The sequence below is a fragment of the Epinephelus lanceolatus genome, chromosome 13 (assembly GCF_041903045.1).
Source record: "Epinephelus lanceolatus isolate andai-2023 chromosome 13, ASM4190304v1, whole genome shotgun sequence".
Classification (NCBI taxonomy): Eukaryota; Metazoa; Chordata; class Actinopteri; order Perciformes; family Serranidae; genus Epinephelus; species Epinephelus lanceolatus.
The window spans coordinates 13,822,878-13,840,011 of NC_135746.1; the positions used below are offsets into that span (position 1 = coordinate 13,822,878).

Here is a 17,134-nt window from a genome sequence, read left to right on the forward strand (position 1 = left end):
CCCGTGTGGTTCCAATTAACACAGATTGAATGTGTGTGTTCGTTTGCTCAGGTGAACATGTGAGTCTCTGTGTGGTGTGGGTGAGATGGGGGAGGGTGTGTGCGTGTGTGTGCGTTGGGGGGGGTCAATTGCATGGTGTGAAGTTTATGGTCTGGCCTGTACTTTCGACTGCACAGCAAGACCTCCACATCACGTCTCCATTTAGTGTCGGAGCACACGGATGTTTTTAATTTCGGGGACTTATTTGAGTTATGTTATATTTTCAAAAATGGGATGATTACAGTGGAATTCAGTTTATTTTTATTTTTTAAAAAAAGCTACATCTGTTAGATTTACAAAGTTCTTTTGCTTTAGTTGTAAGCTTGAGTGAGTCTGTAGTGAGTGACAGCAGAGAGAGAGAGAGGGAGGGAGGGAGGAGAGGAGGAAAAGAGGGGGAGGAGGCAGAAGAAGAGAGAAACAGGACGACTGAAATGTTCCCCATTACTGGAGTCGAGGAAGACAGGAGCTGTGCATGGATTGACCTGAGAGAGAGAAAGCGTAGTTTCTATGCAAGTTTGCGTCTTTTTTTTTTCCCTCCTCCAGCCGCTGCGTGTTCACTCAGAGTGAAAGAGAAAGACAAGAAGGCTGCATTTTCTCCCCGTAGAGCAAAAACAAGAAAAACGTGACACCTGGAGTCACAAAGTGAGAGGCAGGTAGATTGAGACGAGTGTTTGAAGTGTGTTCGGAGGAGTGTGTGTGTGTGTGTGTGTGTGTGTGTTTCGGTTTGTGTGTGAGGCCAGCACGCTTGTATCTGAGGGGAAGCCAGTGGATCGTACAGCTCTGTAATGCTCTGTGGAAGTATAGGACTGCTAACTGACCTGATTACACCCTGAGGTAAGAGCTCGAACTCTGTGGGTTTCATGCTCAAACTAATGCTGTAGTTCATTTAATCAAGCATTTATCGTGTTTCTGTAAAGTTATATATGATATTTTATTTCATATTTATTATTCTAGTCACACTTCAAAATGAATAAATGCTGCTGTGTTTAGAGGAAAGACTATTCAATATTATAAATACATTTAATTTGGCTGAATGGGTACAAAATTCAGAGCGTCCGGGAAAATAAGGTTAGTAGGTTATGATGACAACAGTGTAATTGTTTCATGGTCCCATTCCAAGTTAAATTACTAAACTCTATAAATAAACAAAATATAATTCAATGTAAAATGAATGGAATCTAATTTCTTCATGCTTTTGAAATAAGAAAATAGTGTTTTGTTTTATTTCTGAATTGCTATTTAAATATTTTTAGATGCTCTGCTAAGTTATTTGTGCAACACTGAGGTTTGATAAAAGTCTACAGCTCTGTTCTTGAATATTTTTATTAAAAATCTCCCGTATAAAAATTAATAATTTAATGAGAAATGCACAATTAATTGAAACTATGGCAATTTTTTAAAAAAGTGGAATTACTGCATTTACAAATTATTCATAGGATGTTTTTTAAGTTGATTATGAATCTAAATTAAATCCTTAAACGCAAGTGTAAAAATTGTGAAACACATTTTAAGGCCTTCGTATACCATTTGTGTGTATGTGTGTGTCTTTGTGTGTGTGTGCATGCAGCTCTATGCATGGTATCGGATGACCCTTTGCAGATGGGTTGGGTTATTACCAGAAACACATAGCGCTATTCTTCTCTTTCTCTCCCTCACCCCCGTTTTTCTCTTCCTGCACAGTGCTCTCGCAGTTTGCCAGAAACAATAACACAAACCCTGTTGATGCACCTTTCATGTTGAATTTTCGAGTCTTGAGCAAGCTCGTTAAAAAGCAAAAATACAGCGAGGGCCGAAAACGGAACAAAACAAGGAAACGCATCCAGAACTGAGACTGCTTCTGCTTATTTCTGACTCACACCTACTGTTTCTTATTACGGCCCTTTGAGGGTCACATTAGGCCTCACGTTATCATCGCAGCCATTAGATGATAAATGTCATCGAGTGAGTGGCAACACAAACGCAGCAGTGTGTAATTCCCTTAAATAAATCATTGTTATTAGTGCTAATTACCTGGGGTACCTGTATTCATCCCTCAGGGAGTCCCCGGGCTGTGCAGGTTGTGTTCCGGAGCAGTCACCTGGCCAACCAGGTCAAAGGTCGCCTATTTAAGTGGCTCAGATGACACAAATGGGTCCTTCAGGCATCGTGGCCGCCTAATAATACGCTTAGAGGCCCTTTGTTTTGTTATTAGAGATGAAATTGGGTGTGTTTTACTGCAACATACAGGAAGAGGGAGGTTGACGTAGGAGTTCTCTTGGATCTTGGATTTTATGACATGTATATTTACGTATATTAATATTAGGGCTGGGGGATATGGAGAAAATCAAATATCACAACAGTTTTTTAACCATTGCCTCAATATCGACATCGCGGTGATGTTGTAGGGTTGACTATTGCCCAATGAGATTTTTGATGTGGATATACAACCCGGTCTCACTCCCAATTCATCAATTACCAATGCTTGGTCAGTGGCCCTCACACAGAGCCAACCTATTGGTGTTATGAGACGCACATGGCGGCAACATTTTTTGGACGCTGTGAGCAACTGCCATAGCATAAAGAAAGAGAAAGTCTACATAGGATGGGCGGGAGGTGAGGTGGATGGGTCAAACACACTCCAGACTTTCACCCAGGAGACACCTCTTCGTTTTGTTTGTTCATTATTTTAATAACGGTGCAGTTTGTGATGCTGTAGTAGTGACGTATGTCGTGTGACATTACATCACGTTATTAACAAATTTACTTATTTTAAACCAGCTCATTCAGTGGCACTGATGATAGTTGAGGACTAAAATGTTTGCGGCTGTTTTTACTGACTCTTTAGGCCTCTAATTTTTTGTACTTTGAGCACTTTTTGGTATGCACAGATGTCTTAAATCAGGGGTTGTGTGATAACCACACATTATTATTGCAACATTTAACTGGGCCTGTACAAGAAGTTATGAATTTTTAATTGACTGTATCAGTATGTTGTGTGCACCCATTTCCTAATAACGAGGCAACTCTGGCTAAAAAATGTAATTTAATTTAATTTTAAAAGCCTCCACTGGGAACCTATTTGTCGCTGTTCGTGTGTCGGAATTAGAAGTCTGCGACACATCAAGAGCCCTGATTTGCCTTTAAACAGAGAAAGCTGTTTGTGGGACAATGGATCGCTTTATTGTACGGAGCAAATTACGACAAAGCTCCAGTGAAGACGACCTAAAAAACAGTCAGTAGTCAGTATCATGAAAGCTACCTGTCTTATTTATTCTTATTTTTATTGTCTTATGTCGTGATAAGAGTGATAACACACGTTATAGAGGCTATTGTGCACAGATATAAATACAAGTGTGTCTTGAGATTTTGTCTTGTCCATTGATGTGTCTTGGGCACAAAAGTTTGAAACCACTGTCTTAAATAAAAAGACTATTTTTGAATTGATCTCAGCCGGTGGACCATTTTGTGGCCTTTTAGCCCTGTGACATTGGTGTGCGGGTATCTCCTCTGCCATCCTTTCTTGTTTGTCTATTGTATCGATGCACCCAAGACAAAATTAAGCTCAGTTTCACAGCAGCATTTTATCTTAACCTATCCTAACCATGATGTTTTTTCTAAACCTAACCATATGCTTTGTTGCCTAAACCTAAGAAAGTAAACCTAAAATCAGAGTGGTTTTGACTTTTCGGCACACTGACCAAGCGAGAATATGTTGGGATATCCTCCTGAGAACCTGTGTCCTCATATGAGGACATCGCATTTTGGGTTCACTTGACCATAGACTTAATTCTACTTAACTTAGACCTGTTGTCCTCATTCGTGGACACTTTTTGTGCCATCTAATGGTGGTAAGAGCACATTATACTAATCCATGTAAAAATAAGATGGCAGTTATCTCTGCCAAGTCAGCCTGATCCCAACACAAAATTGGACAAGTTCAAAGACCTGATCACATTTTATGGGGTTAAAAGTAGTTTATTCAGGATTAATAATGTTTGTAGTTTGATATGGCAACAAATTTGACCAAGTTTAGCAACAGGACCAGGCTAAGACGCTGTCATTTAGGAAGTATTCGTATGAAGACATTGGGACCTGAGGGCATTGTGACTTTATGATCGTTTCATTTGAGGACACTGGGACTTAATTATCATTGACAATGTTTAGTTTTTTATGTTTATCAGGTCCTACTAATCCCAAATAGCTAGGAGAAATTAAAAATGTATACCAAACAAAAGTTCGGGTCTCAGGAGGATATAATGCCCCTAAGTCGGCAAAAGCAAATCATGTAACAGCTACAACACTTTGGTAAGTTTGGAAAATTACATCACTTTACTGTAATAAAACCATTAAGACCAGGAAAAGGCAACATTCAAATTATCTAAAATCTATGGCAACATCTAGTCATGTATCACGATATCAATATAATATCTATTTATTGCACAGCCCTATTTTAGATGGCCCTAAAAGCCTTATATTTATATGTATAATAGGGTGGTTTTAACGGGTCTCCATTGGATCATTAACGGAAGTGTCTATTAATGATATCACAGGAAAAGAAGTTTTAGCACTTGGCAAAAAAAAAATGTTTCGGGTCAATTTTGTGTCAAAATCATGATAACGAATTAAATGTGTTATAGTAATTATATTAAATATGGAGTGTTTCTGATAGACGAAGATAAAAGCGGTGAGGTATTGGGAGAGACTCGGAGAGGTCAACTCTGAGAGAAAGTGTGCAACGGATAAAGCACAATGATAAAAGCTTTTCAGGATCAAAGCCCTCGTGTGCTTGTGTTTTCACAGATCGTGTTGAGACAGAAACAGCCAGGGTTGTGTGTTTCCATGCGTGTATGTGTGTGTGTATATACGGGCTGTGTGTGTGTGTGTGTGTGTGTGTGTGTGTGTGTGTGCGCACCCTCGTTTGTATGTGGCCCTGCGTGTGTGTTACATGTGGATTGCAGTTTCTCACGGCCATGCTGTTGATGTCGTGACTGACAGCCTTGTTAAATTTCAGTAAAGCATGAAACGTGACATGAAAGTGGCTTGCGCGCGCGTGTGCGTGTGTGTGTGTGTGTGTAAAGTGATCCATACGAGGGCACCGGCTAACCTTTGAACCCTGTCTTAAACAGCTAAGTGCTGCTTCTTATTCGCTCTCAGCAGGATCCTCTAATCAGAACCATAACACCACAACTCAAACAGAACTCCTCCCTCTCACATCCACACACACACACACACACACACACACACACACACACACACACGCACACACAGAAATGTCCTAGTTTCCAAATACCTGGAGTTCAGTGTCTGCTTTGCCAAGCACTTTCTCTGTATACTTACCTGTGATTGCGATAATGTGCAAATGACTTGAATATATGCTGCCTGGGTGAATTTGACTGTGTATGTGTGTGTGTGCATTTCCGTGTGTGTGTGTGTGTGTGTGTGTGTGTGTGTGTGTGTGTGTGTGTGTGTTTGGCACCTCGCGCGTGCCCTACACCTCGACAGTGTGTTGACACAGTGATTATGGGGCAGCTGGTACACATTGGCCCTCGCTCCGCCCTGCATTTACTGTCCTAATTAGTTCCTGTTCCAAATAAGAGAGAGGAATTTTAATAGAGAACCGCTGGTCCACCGTCGAGCGCCGCATACCCTCACACACACATGAAACCGGCCGGTGTGTGAGCGCGGCGAGTGTACGCTGTGGTGGAAAGGCGCTGAGGCTGAAGTGTTTTCTTAATTCTTTTTTTTTTTTTTTTTTCCTGCAATGATGAAGGAAAAGTTCCAGGGTGCAGTGATTGACACCGGCAAATGGCTCAGTCGCCGCCCTAAGTCGAGGCTCGATTTAGTGTCTACGGTGACATGTTGGAGGGTGAGGAGTGAGCCCTGTGACCTAACATGACCCCGCCGTGACCTTTCACCTCTTTAAGGGTTGAGGAAGGGGCTTGAGCTGCGGGTGGACCGGGGTCACAGGTGAACAAGGGAAAGTTCTTATCTGTCACTCAGACGCCAGTTAGCGCTTCTGTCACGGTGGTGGCTACAGCTACGGACACCGGGCTTTGATTTTTTTATGGTTTCTGCATTTCAGTAGCATTTGAAGAGGTGGTTCCCGACCCCCTTCCACCAGGGACACTTTTAATCACTGAGTAAAGTGACGCCCCCTGACTAAGTGACATATTTTATGGATATTTCATATTATAGTCAATGCATAAAACAACGGTACAGAACATCTGATAAACAGAATAATTAGCCCAAATAGAGAACACAATAAGAGATACAGATGTTTAAGTAAATTTAAGCAGCGTATTTCCTGTCATATTGCATCAGAGATGAATTACCCCAATATTTTTACAGACTTTTTATGTGACTGTCTGTCTGTATTATGTGTATGTATTTTTGAACACTCATGCACACTTAATAGGCTTCTTTTTTTGGATAAAGTCAGTGTTTTCTTCTCCCTGACGCTTGGCCATAGCTCTTCTGTTGTTTTAACTGCATTCTTTTATAATGCAGGACGAGGCTGTTTAATAGGGTGATTTATTTTTATTTTTATATACTTTATTAATCCCCCTGAGGGGAAATTCAATTTTTTCACTCTTTTGTCATTAACACACAGGTCTGAAAGACACACACACATGCACAAGCAGGACCTATACATGCACAAAGTGAAGGCTCTGTGAATATAGCTCGTCTTGTCTTCTTGTCTTGTGAGATGATTTTTTTTTACTTTTTTTTATTTTTATTTAGTTTTCCCTGCAGAAATAATTGAAATACGGAGATATAGGTCTGAGATATATATATATTTTTTAGGTTTTCCAACACCCAAAGAGGGGCTCACGACCCCCTGCGAAGCTTTGGCAACCCCTAATGGGGGTTGAGACCCCCAGGTTGTGGCACCAGTTTATAAGAGGATTCAGAATTCAGAATTTTCTGTTTACTCTGAGGTAATTTAACATCAAATTTGAGCAGGGCCGTCGCACCAAATTCACTTCCATGTCTCTCTCATGGACCTATATTGAATTTTTCTATTGTTTTCTCTTTTTTTTTTTGCTAACAGCAAATATTAATAGCATCTTAATACTGATGAAGCTGCAGGGGGAGTAAAGTTTTGTGTCTTTTGCAAGGGGTGAGATTTTTTTTTATGCAAAGTTAAGTCTCTCAACTGATTCATTTGAACAATTTTAATTCAATTATGGCAGTAAAGACTTAGAAATAAAAAAAGCTTGCAAACATAACCAAACTTTTCATTTCAGCTTTTCATTGGCCCTCCCTCCCACTTCGTTCCCTGGGCAATCAGTCCCTCTTTCCCCCCAGACTACAACTCCCCTCGTTTTCATTTCATTTCTCCTTCAAGTGCAGAGGGCGGGAACTTATTCATTTATTACTCACAACAGTTCCTGATACTGATATAAATCATAAACACAAGTTTACAAGGCTGGTTTCTGATGCACTAAACACTAATGTACAGTAAAGTGTGTGTCTGGTTTACACTTCCTCTGCTCTGGTTTCTCTGCAGGTGAAGAAATCACACAGTGAATCTCATGTTCCAGACCCTCCGGACGCCAGGTACGCTCACGTGTCTGTTTGTGTAATATGACAAACAACGTTAGAGTTTTCAGAACTCTGTGTGTGTGTGTGTGTGTGTGTCCTAGTTCTCTGGTCATGGTGCAGCGAGGTGAGGTTACACTGCAGTTGTGAGGTATGATGAGTTCATCGACACTTTCCCAAGACCTCAGAGCCTGACTCACACTCAGGCAGAGGGAAAGATGCAGTGATCCAGTCGAAGGACAAGTGAGGGGAGCACGCTGCAGGCTACACGGTCATTAATTTATAGCTGGTAGTTGATAAACTTGACAGTAAAATAATTAATTGAAAAGAAAAAATGGCTCCAGCTGCTGAAGTGAGAGGATTTGCTGCTTTTCTTTGTTACATATGGTTATAAACTAAATGTCTTTGGCTTTTGGATGCTGTGATGATTATTTTTTCATTATTAATTTTATTTGGATATCTATATATTTTACATTTTATGCAGTAAAAGATGAATAAATTAATTCAAAAAATAATAGCAGATAAATAGTGGTGTCTTAAAGTGTTCATTTCACACAACACACTGCACTGCAGAGGAAAAGGTTTGGTTTCAGCTGCTGCTTTTCTTGGTCATATATGATTGTAAACTGTAACTATCTTTGAGTTTTGGACTTCTGGTCCAAAGAGAAATCAAGATACATAAAGGGTAATGTCAGTATTTTTCATCCTGGAGCATATTTTCCATGTTCTTGTGTCTAAGTGACAAATGGGAGAAACAGTTTCTGAATGTGGTCCATTTATTGAGCGAGAGCCTGCAAGTAATGTCAATGGGAAATTATGCTCCGTCAATTTACATCCAATAGAAGTGCTTGTTTTTGTCACTGACAGGCTCAGATTATTACTCTAACTGTCTGACAACATCATGGAAAGGATCTCAACAAAGACCTTTGCATGATAGTTTAAGGCGCTTCTTTTAACCAGAAACAGGCTGGAAATCTCTATCGCCCAACCCACCAGACTCAGTTTAAATAAACAGTCATTTTATCATAGTGAGACACACTTCATTCAGAGTCAACAGAAATAAAACAAAACTCACGAAAGCCATCTTGGTTTGTCTTTCCACTGTTCCAACAATCACCAACTCTGGTTTGGTTGAAATAAACCCTTGAACTCACCCAGTAAGATGTGAAAATATGCTGACTCTATACCCGCTAAAATGTTTATTTAAATGGAGTCTGGTGAGTTTGGCAATGGCGATTTCAGGGTTGTTTCTGTTTAAACGAAAAGGATATTGTTCTTTAACCCAAAGGTATATCTCTCTAGGGATCCTTTCTATAATGTTGTCAGACAAAACAAACAATTCCAGCCAGTGAATTGCATGTAAAGTCAATGTCAAGATGCAATTAGGCGCGATGGATGCAACGCAAATGACGCGAGTAGCGTAGCGCAATTTCGTGTCATATGCTCATTTGCGAGATTTGCAAAATCTAAACTTCAGTGACTGATTTGCGCCGCAATAGCCAATAAGCATTGAGATCCTCCGGGGATATGTGACGCCAAGGACATACCAGCGGAAGTTCATTAATCAAGTCAGTAATTTCACGTGCGTATGACTTGAGTTATTCGCACGTATGAAGCAAATCAACACAAAATATTCTAGCATTCAAACTCACGCAAGTAACGCGACACAAAAATTTGCATCGCCTTTGTTGTAAACACAACATTAGAATATCAATCTGAGCCTGTCAGTGCCAAGAACAAAAACTTTAAGTGGACGTAAACTGACGGTGCACAAATGCCCCGAGTGGTTACACTGCAGCCTGTTTCGATGATGCTAGCTGCAGCCGTCTCACGTAATAGTGAACCAGTTTAAAAACTTGATGTACTTGGTGTCCAAATAGACACAAAAACATGGGAAAATAGAGGCCAGTTTGAAAAATACCAAAGTTACCCTTTAAAGTCATCACCTCGGGCTCTGAGAAAGTGAAATTCCGTTTTTCTATTATTTCTATCAATATAGATGGATATTTTGTTCCGTTTTGTGCAGTAAAAGATTAACCAGTTGATTAAAAAATAATAGCTTTTAAATCTATAGTGAAAATAAAAGCGCCTAAAATCTAATTCACACACAACACTGTGCACTGCATTAAGATATTTTTTTACTGACCAGACATAATGCGAAAACCAGGAAAGAGTTTATGAAACACCAACTCCTGCCATCGCCTCCCGAGAGGAGTGAAACAGAGAGTGAAGAAAAAAAAAGAAAAGGACAAGGAGGGGAGACAGAATCATTTCCTGCTGTTGAGAGACAAAAGAAAAGGATGGATGAAGAGTGTTGAAACACACGAGAGAGAAAAAAAACATAATCTGTGAAAGCTCTTAGCTGTTATTGTATGGCCGAGATATTTTTAGGCTTTTGTTGGAAGTTAAGGCTCGGCCATAGGAAAGTAAAATAGTGATCAGAGTTTGCAGATCAAAATGTGCAGGAGAGTAAAATGACTGTTTAGGTGTAAATAGAAGAAAAGAGTTGTTTATCTTTCACACGTTTTCTGTTTTTCATCCTGTAGCCGTGTTTTCCTCCTCCGCTGAAAGCTATATGTTTATACCTGTCAGTCTGACAGTGGGTTGCAGTCATGTGTGGCGATGCTATCTGCCCGTAGCATTGCGATGGCCAGCTTCCAGACCACAACACAGATGTACTGCACGCACACACACACACACACACACACACACACACACACGTACAGAGAGTTTGAGAACGGCAGCCCGCATTTGTTTAATTCTCCCTCCATCTCTGTCACGTCTCACTTTGATGTCTCGCACAAGAGCACAAGTGTGACCAACCTGCGGGCGGCATGAGTCAGGGCACACACACACATACACACACGTTCATATGAGGTACTGTCCATACACACACTGACTCAACATGAAACTATGTCCAGCACCAAAGGACATGTCAGAGTGTGGGTTTGTGGCGACAGTGATGAAGAGTCATGAGCGAGTGTTTAATGTTGCTTTTCTTACAGTGTCCATGCATGAAAGTTTATTAAAAACACTTACACCTCTCACTGGGGGTTACGAACCACGGGGTGAGCGGTTGTCGCCGTGGTAACAACTCATCGGGATCCAAATAAACACTGATATATGAAAGGCAGACTTCTTCTCTGCCGTAAATGTGTATCTTCATTCTTCAGTCATGTCTTCAGTCATGTCTCTATTTACTTCCACTTACCCCGCGCACACACACACTCTCATTTTGCCGTTACCACCTTGTGTGCTGGTTCGTCCCAGTCATGCATGTGGAACACATTGTAAAACTAAAGCATGCTGGCAGGCTGTGGGTTTGTATTGGAGCCCAGAAGTGCACAAACACACACACACACACACACACACACACACACACACGCATACACACTCTATAAAAGAGCCAGCAGGCCCGCAGACAATGTCTAGCGCCTCTGAACACATGCTCGTGTAAGCTAACTGGTACGGAGAAGCATTAAGTTTATGACTTGAATGTGTGTGTGCGGTTCCTGTGTGGATATGCAGTATGTCACTGAATGTGTTCGGTGAGATCTCAACGTAATATATAGAGGTGGGAGATTCCCAGCTGTGAGAGCATATTGCTGTTGATCTGTTATTCATTCAAAAATCGCAGTTCATCTTTATTTCCCCCCCCCCCCCCACTCTCTCTCTCTCCCTCCCTGTAGGTCTATGGAAATGCAGGACCTAGCCAGTCCTCATAACCGTGTGGGAGGTGGAGATTCGACGGGCTCCAAGCTGGACAAGAACAACCTTGGCAGCCCCTCCATCACCACCAATGGAACAGGAGGTGAGACGGCAGAATGTGTTGGGTGCTGCAGTAATGAATGAACAGTTGTGTCTTTGATACAGAGGTTAGTTTTAGTTTTTAAAATATGTTTTTTCCCTTCATTTTTTCCCCTTTTTTTCTTCTTCAAGCCAATTCTGTTATCAGTTTGTGTTCAGTCATTGATAAGACTTGTAAACATTAGGAAGACAAAATGTACTGTTCATATACCTAATGACACTTACGCAAAATTTTGGGAAATACACTTATTGCCAGGAGTTAGATGAGAAGACTGATACCACTTTCATGTCTGTATAATTAATGTGAAGCTCCTGCCAGTAGCCAATTAGGTTAGCTTAGCACAAAGACAGCTAGCTTGGCTCTGTCGAAAGGTAAAACGACTCATGTAAAAAGTGTTTCCACTTTTGTACGGATAAAACACATGTTAAAAGGGATACTTTGCTGATTTTCAACCAGCTCTCTGTCACTGCAGTGTGGGCAGTGTGTGTGCATGCTGCCAGCGACCAGAGCTCTCTCCTCATCTGCCAGCCAAAATCTACCAGATGACGGGTTCTGGCTTGCTCTGGCATGTTTGGTCTGGCAGACACATGGGCGAGCTTTAAAGGAAGCCTGTATAAGATTAAGGAGGATTCAGCGGAATCGCTTTATCTGGGTGTGTTAGTCCGGCTTTGAGAAATTGGATTTGGTACAATTTCAGTCAGACTAACATTCTAACATGTATTTTTAAAGTCCGGTTTCAGTCAGACGAGCACAATAAATTGATTTTCTCTAATATCATGTTAACGTAAAGATGGAGGTAAATGTGACAATCTCAGAGAACGAGGACCCGCTCCCTATGTAGATATAAACGATTTATTCTAAGCAAATGAAAACACAATGATTCTTGTTTTCAAAGAAACATCCTTATTATATTCCATTTCTACCAATATATCCCTCTAAATCCTACGCACTGGACCTTTAAAAGATGCAGCTGGGTGAATTTTGTTGCCTCAGGGCAGAGTCAGGCTGTTTCCAGCTAAGCTAACCAGCAGCTGCCAGATAGGAAATATTAAATGATGGTAACAGAGGCTTAAAATGATAGTATTTTGAGTGAAAATTATCAAACACAAGTCACAACAATGAGAACAAATAGACCTTAATGTGTAAATGACTTTCTGACATGCCAAAAAATCCACCCACATACAGCTGTTTTATAAAGCAAGGTGATGTAGCTACATATGGTGCATGGAAGGGGGTCTACGTCCATAAGTCCATCAATCTGACAGTTTTAGAAATAGCCTACTACTGGACCACTAAATTACAAGACAGCATGACCGGAAGCCTGTTCATAATCTGCATGAAAATAGTTAAGGCCTTGAACTAGGCTAATTACCATAAACCTTCAATTAAAAGCCTAGTCCCAATTAAAGGCCCAGTCCTTTTACTAGCCCGGTGCGGCTACACATTTTGACAAATAAAGGCTTGTCTCAATTTTAGGCCTGGTTGCCAAGCAGTTCATTTTTATATAGGTTTTTTTGGATGTATAAAAGTGAGTTGTTGGCTACCTCAATTGTTGATTACCCTGAAAGTTATTCATATTCCTTTAGTCCGTAAGGGTCCTCAGATCCAAAAAATCAAAAGGGTTTTTCATAAAAATTAATCCAGGTTGTGAATATTGTTTTAACAGGATACAAGAGTGCTGGCATAATCCTCGAGTGCTGTAACTCACTTTCGAACTCAGCAACAGTTTTGTGTGAAAGGAATTAAAGGCCTGTCCCAAATATAGGCCTGTTGATTTTAGTGATTTAAGCGAATAATAGCCTGAGCAATTAATTGAAGTTTTATGGTAAATAAATAACCCGGCTTCCTGGTGCATTCAAAACAACGTGACTTGAACTTTGCCGTGTACTTTAGTGAGAATTTTAAGCTCCAGAACAACAGCCAGGTTAGTGAGTCACGTTTATCATAGCCTGCACCAAGCATGATTGGCTGGAAAGAGGTCAGGTGAGAATAGATTTGCTATTCTGATCATGTCAGCAAAAGAATTAAAATGAGACGCAGCAGACTAAATCCAATTACTAATTTTAAGTGTCATGAAATGACCGAAATTATTATGCATTACGGCACTTTGGGGCATTATTAATCATACATTGTGCAAAGGGCAAAATAACGTAAAAACACAATAATGATCTTACATCTGGAAACACTGCTGTAGCTTCACATTTTGCATTAACAGAGTGGTATCAATCTTCCCATCTAATTCTTGGCAAGAAAGCAAATACGCGAATTTCCCAAAATGTATAATTCCCTCGAGTGCTGTGTAGATCAATCTATCTTTTCAAGAATGGTACAAGAGTAAGTGTTGCCTTTAAAGTCAGGATATCAGAGTCACTGTGAAACCCGTCTATTGTCTCAGAGTACACCTCGACATGCCATGCTCGCAATAATTGATGTAATTTTTTTAAACTAAATGAGAAAACACATAAAGTCTGAACACTTCTGCTGCACATGCTGTGTGATGTTTATCTGGGAAACATGCACTTGTGATTTTTTATGACATCTTGTAAATCACTTTGGGCAAAACCGATGAGTGTAATGTACTGTAATGAAATCTATTGCAAAGTCATCAGTCAGAGAAATTTTCAACATGCAGAGATAAGTACTTTTTGAGGAATTTATCGAGACGGAAGGAAACACGCACATGCAAACACACACACACACCGTGCTGGCATGAGGACTTGAGCAAACCACTGGAGAATGTGTGTAAACACACGGTGAAGCACTTCTGCTCTCCTCCGCTAACCGCTTAGCAAAGTGTGTGTGTGTATGTATGTGTTTGACTGTATACATTTGAGTGCGAGCCCAAAATCCCCCTGGAAACTATTCACTCTACAAGAGCATTAAAGCATCACAGCTCTCTTAGATGTCAACACCAGTGAGCGCTCTCCTCTCTGTCCTCCCCCTTGTCTTTTTCTTCCTTTTCTTTTCCTCTGTCCATCTGCGTTTCTCCTTCCCTCCTCTCATCTTCTGTCACCCTTGATCTCCTCCTCTCTCAGCGTCTGTCCTCTTCAATATTTTTTGACAGGGCAGTTTGATGTAATAGCACTGGATGTAAGCGCTTTTGTCGAGGGCGATCCTTTGATCTATTGCTGATTTAACAGGCGATGGAAACTAAAGCAATGGAAAAAGTGAGATACTGCATTTTGGTGGACTTGATGTGTCAACACACACACAGTCACAGATATAGCCGGAGTGGACTTAACGGCGCATTCAGACCATATTAGAGCACGTTAAATCATTTTTGATGAGCTCACGGTTAATGGTTTAAGCAGACAGAGCCGGGACTACACGCTCACAGCCAAAACAAACTACATACCCAACATTCCCCTCACCTGACATCAGCCAGAGCTAGGGCCCGCGGGCCATCTCCATAGCAACTCATTTGTCTTCATTAGGGCTTGTCCAATGGGTCGTATTGCTCCCGGAGGGGATTAATGAACTTGTCCTGAATTAAATGGAGTTCTCAGATGGTCACTGATGATGAGTTTTAATCATGTTCAGAAAGGGAAACAAGAAAAGTAACTTAATAAAACAGCATGGAGGATGTTAAGGCTGTTAACAGGTGTGCTTCTCTTTTAAGAATAGTTTGGAAAATATGTGTTATTGCTGTCCAGAGTTAGATGGGAAGACTTATTTCGCTCTCATATCTCTGTAAAAGCAGCTACAATCAGTATATTTATTGACACAATAGATCACATGACTACTTGTATGTAAAAGGTGTCCAACTCTGCAGTTCCCCTCACTCACATGAGCATTTTAGCACCTTTCAGCTCATTGTTTTTGGCTTTACGGCCCACGACTTTGCTTTTTTTTTTTTGCTTCATTCTCATCAAAATAGTTTCCTGCCTCAGCAGGCAGCCGTTTACAGTGTAAAAGCTCCAAAATTCACTGTACACTAGAAGGTGACATGGGAGTGGATTTTTACTCCTGTCCCATCACAATCCCATGACAGAGTAAAAAAACAAAACTTTAACAGACTGTTCCATAGTGTGTGTCCCTCTTGAGTTGCCGTAGGGCAGGTGTGAAGAAAATAAATGGGCAGCGATTTCTGTTCGAGCAGTTACACTGTCCTCATCCCCATTTATTTTCTTCACACCAAAACTCTCACACATGCATGAGCCCACTAAATCAACGTAATGTTGCCCCAAAACTTTCTATGCCCTACGGTAACTCAAGAGGGACACGCAATATAGAACAGTCTGTTACAGAATTGTCCTGTCCCAAATTATGTTAAGAAGGAGATAGCGTTTATTCATTTTAGAACTGCGTATTTCTATAGATAAAAACTAACCTATTGTTGTTATGATTCCCACTCCACTTGCTCCCGGTGACTTTTCTCCTGTCTTGTCTATTCATTCATTCAATCATTCATTCATTTTCTGTTAACATTTATCCTGTTAGGTCACGGGGGGGGGGGGGGGGGGGGGTTGGAGCCTATCCCAGCTGATGTTCAGCGAGAGGCGGGGTACATCCTGGACAGGTCGCCAGACTATCACAGGGCTGACACATAGAGACAGACAACCATTCACACTCACATTCACACCTACGGACAATTTAATTTTATGGGTTAAATCTGTACTAAAACCAAAGTGTAAAAACAAGTTATGGTTTTTAGATTTCTTGGTCATGTGTAGTGACTTCTTGTAGTTTCTGCTGGTAACCAATGGATCAATGGATGCGCTTACCACTCTTTTCTTGCGCTCATGTTGTACGTAACTTTAAAATCTCCTCCTCCTTTATTAACTCACTAATATAATCCAATCCCTCCATTTTTAAAATGCAAAAGGACAGAACGAAGCACAAATATAGATACAGAACAAATGGCCTTCAGAATCTACGATGTACCAATCGGGATGATATATTGTAACTAAACAAGCTTCTGGTTACCATGGAGATGAGTGAAGCCTCTTGCCAAAGCATGAATTGAAAACGTTGCGTTGCTTTTTAATTTCTGTTGAGCCACACTCATCAAAAGTGTCAAGCGCCCTACTCAAATCAGACCCCAGCCAACATCTGTATCTGGGGCCCATTTGGGTAGTAAATGGGCTGAAAAATGGGCCCCCGATGGGACTGTTCACAGGTTCCATCTTGGCCCCATGACATTTGCCCATATGGGTGGGTTTACCCAAGTGGGCCCCAGATAAGATGCTCATTTTGAACCCATACCCACTATGTGTGGTAGCCCAATCATGACCCATGTGGGTAAATGTCATAGGGCCAATATGGAACATGTGGACAATCCAATATAAGGCCCATTTTCCAGCCTATTTACTACCTACAGGGGGCCCACATACAAATGTTGGCTTGGGCTTAACTGTTTCTCTCTCCTTTCATTTTTATGCTAAGCTAAGCTAGCAGTTTCCTGGCTCCACCTTCATATTTAGCATACAGACATGAGAGTGGTATTGACATATAACTCTTGGCAAGAAAACAAATAAGCCTATCCCCCAAAATGTCAAACTATTTCTTTCAAAATACTTTTTACAATACAAATGTCTGCTTTTTAAGATCAGCACCATGTCCCATATACCTGAGACTAAAGCATCTGGTTCTCAGTGTGTCATCATATCCTCACCACCTTCCCACCTTGCACCCCTTTAGGTGAAAACATGACAGTTCTAAACACGGCAGATTGGCTGTTGGGCTGCAGCAGCCCGCCCCCTGCCCCGGGCTCCAAGGACTATGGTACAGAGGTGCATGTGTGTGAACTCAAGGCCAGAAATTATA

The 17,134-nt window shown here is 41.0% G+C and overlaps 1 protein-coding gene across 5 annotated transcripts in view; it reads left to right on the plus strand.

The window, feature by feature from the left end:
• Positions 1-17,134, plus strand: part of eya4 (EYA transcriptional coactivator and phosphatase 4) — an 80,124-nt gene that overhangs the window by 31,050 nt on the left and 31,940 nt on the right. For 2 of the 5 annotated variants that reach the window (XM_033648654.2, XM_033648653.2), the window contains exons 3-5: positions 7,529-7,578; positions 11,250-11,371; positions 17,009-17,092. In XM_033648654.2, the coding sequence (XP_033504545.2) occupies positions 7,529-7,578; positions 11,250-11,371; positions 17,009-17,092 (256 nt within the window). Of the gene's footprint in view, positions 1-477; positions 874-7,528; positions 7,579-11,249; positions 11,372-17,008; positions 17,093-17,134 lie in introns of those variants that run through there. The other 3 variants (XM_078173776.1, XM_033648655.2, XM_033648656.2) reach the window with 2 other exon arrangements.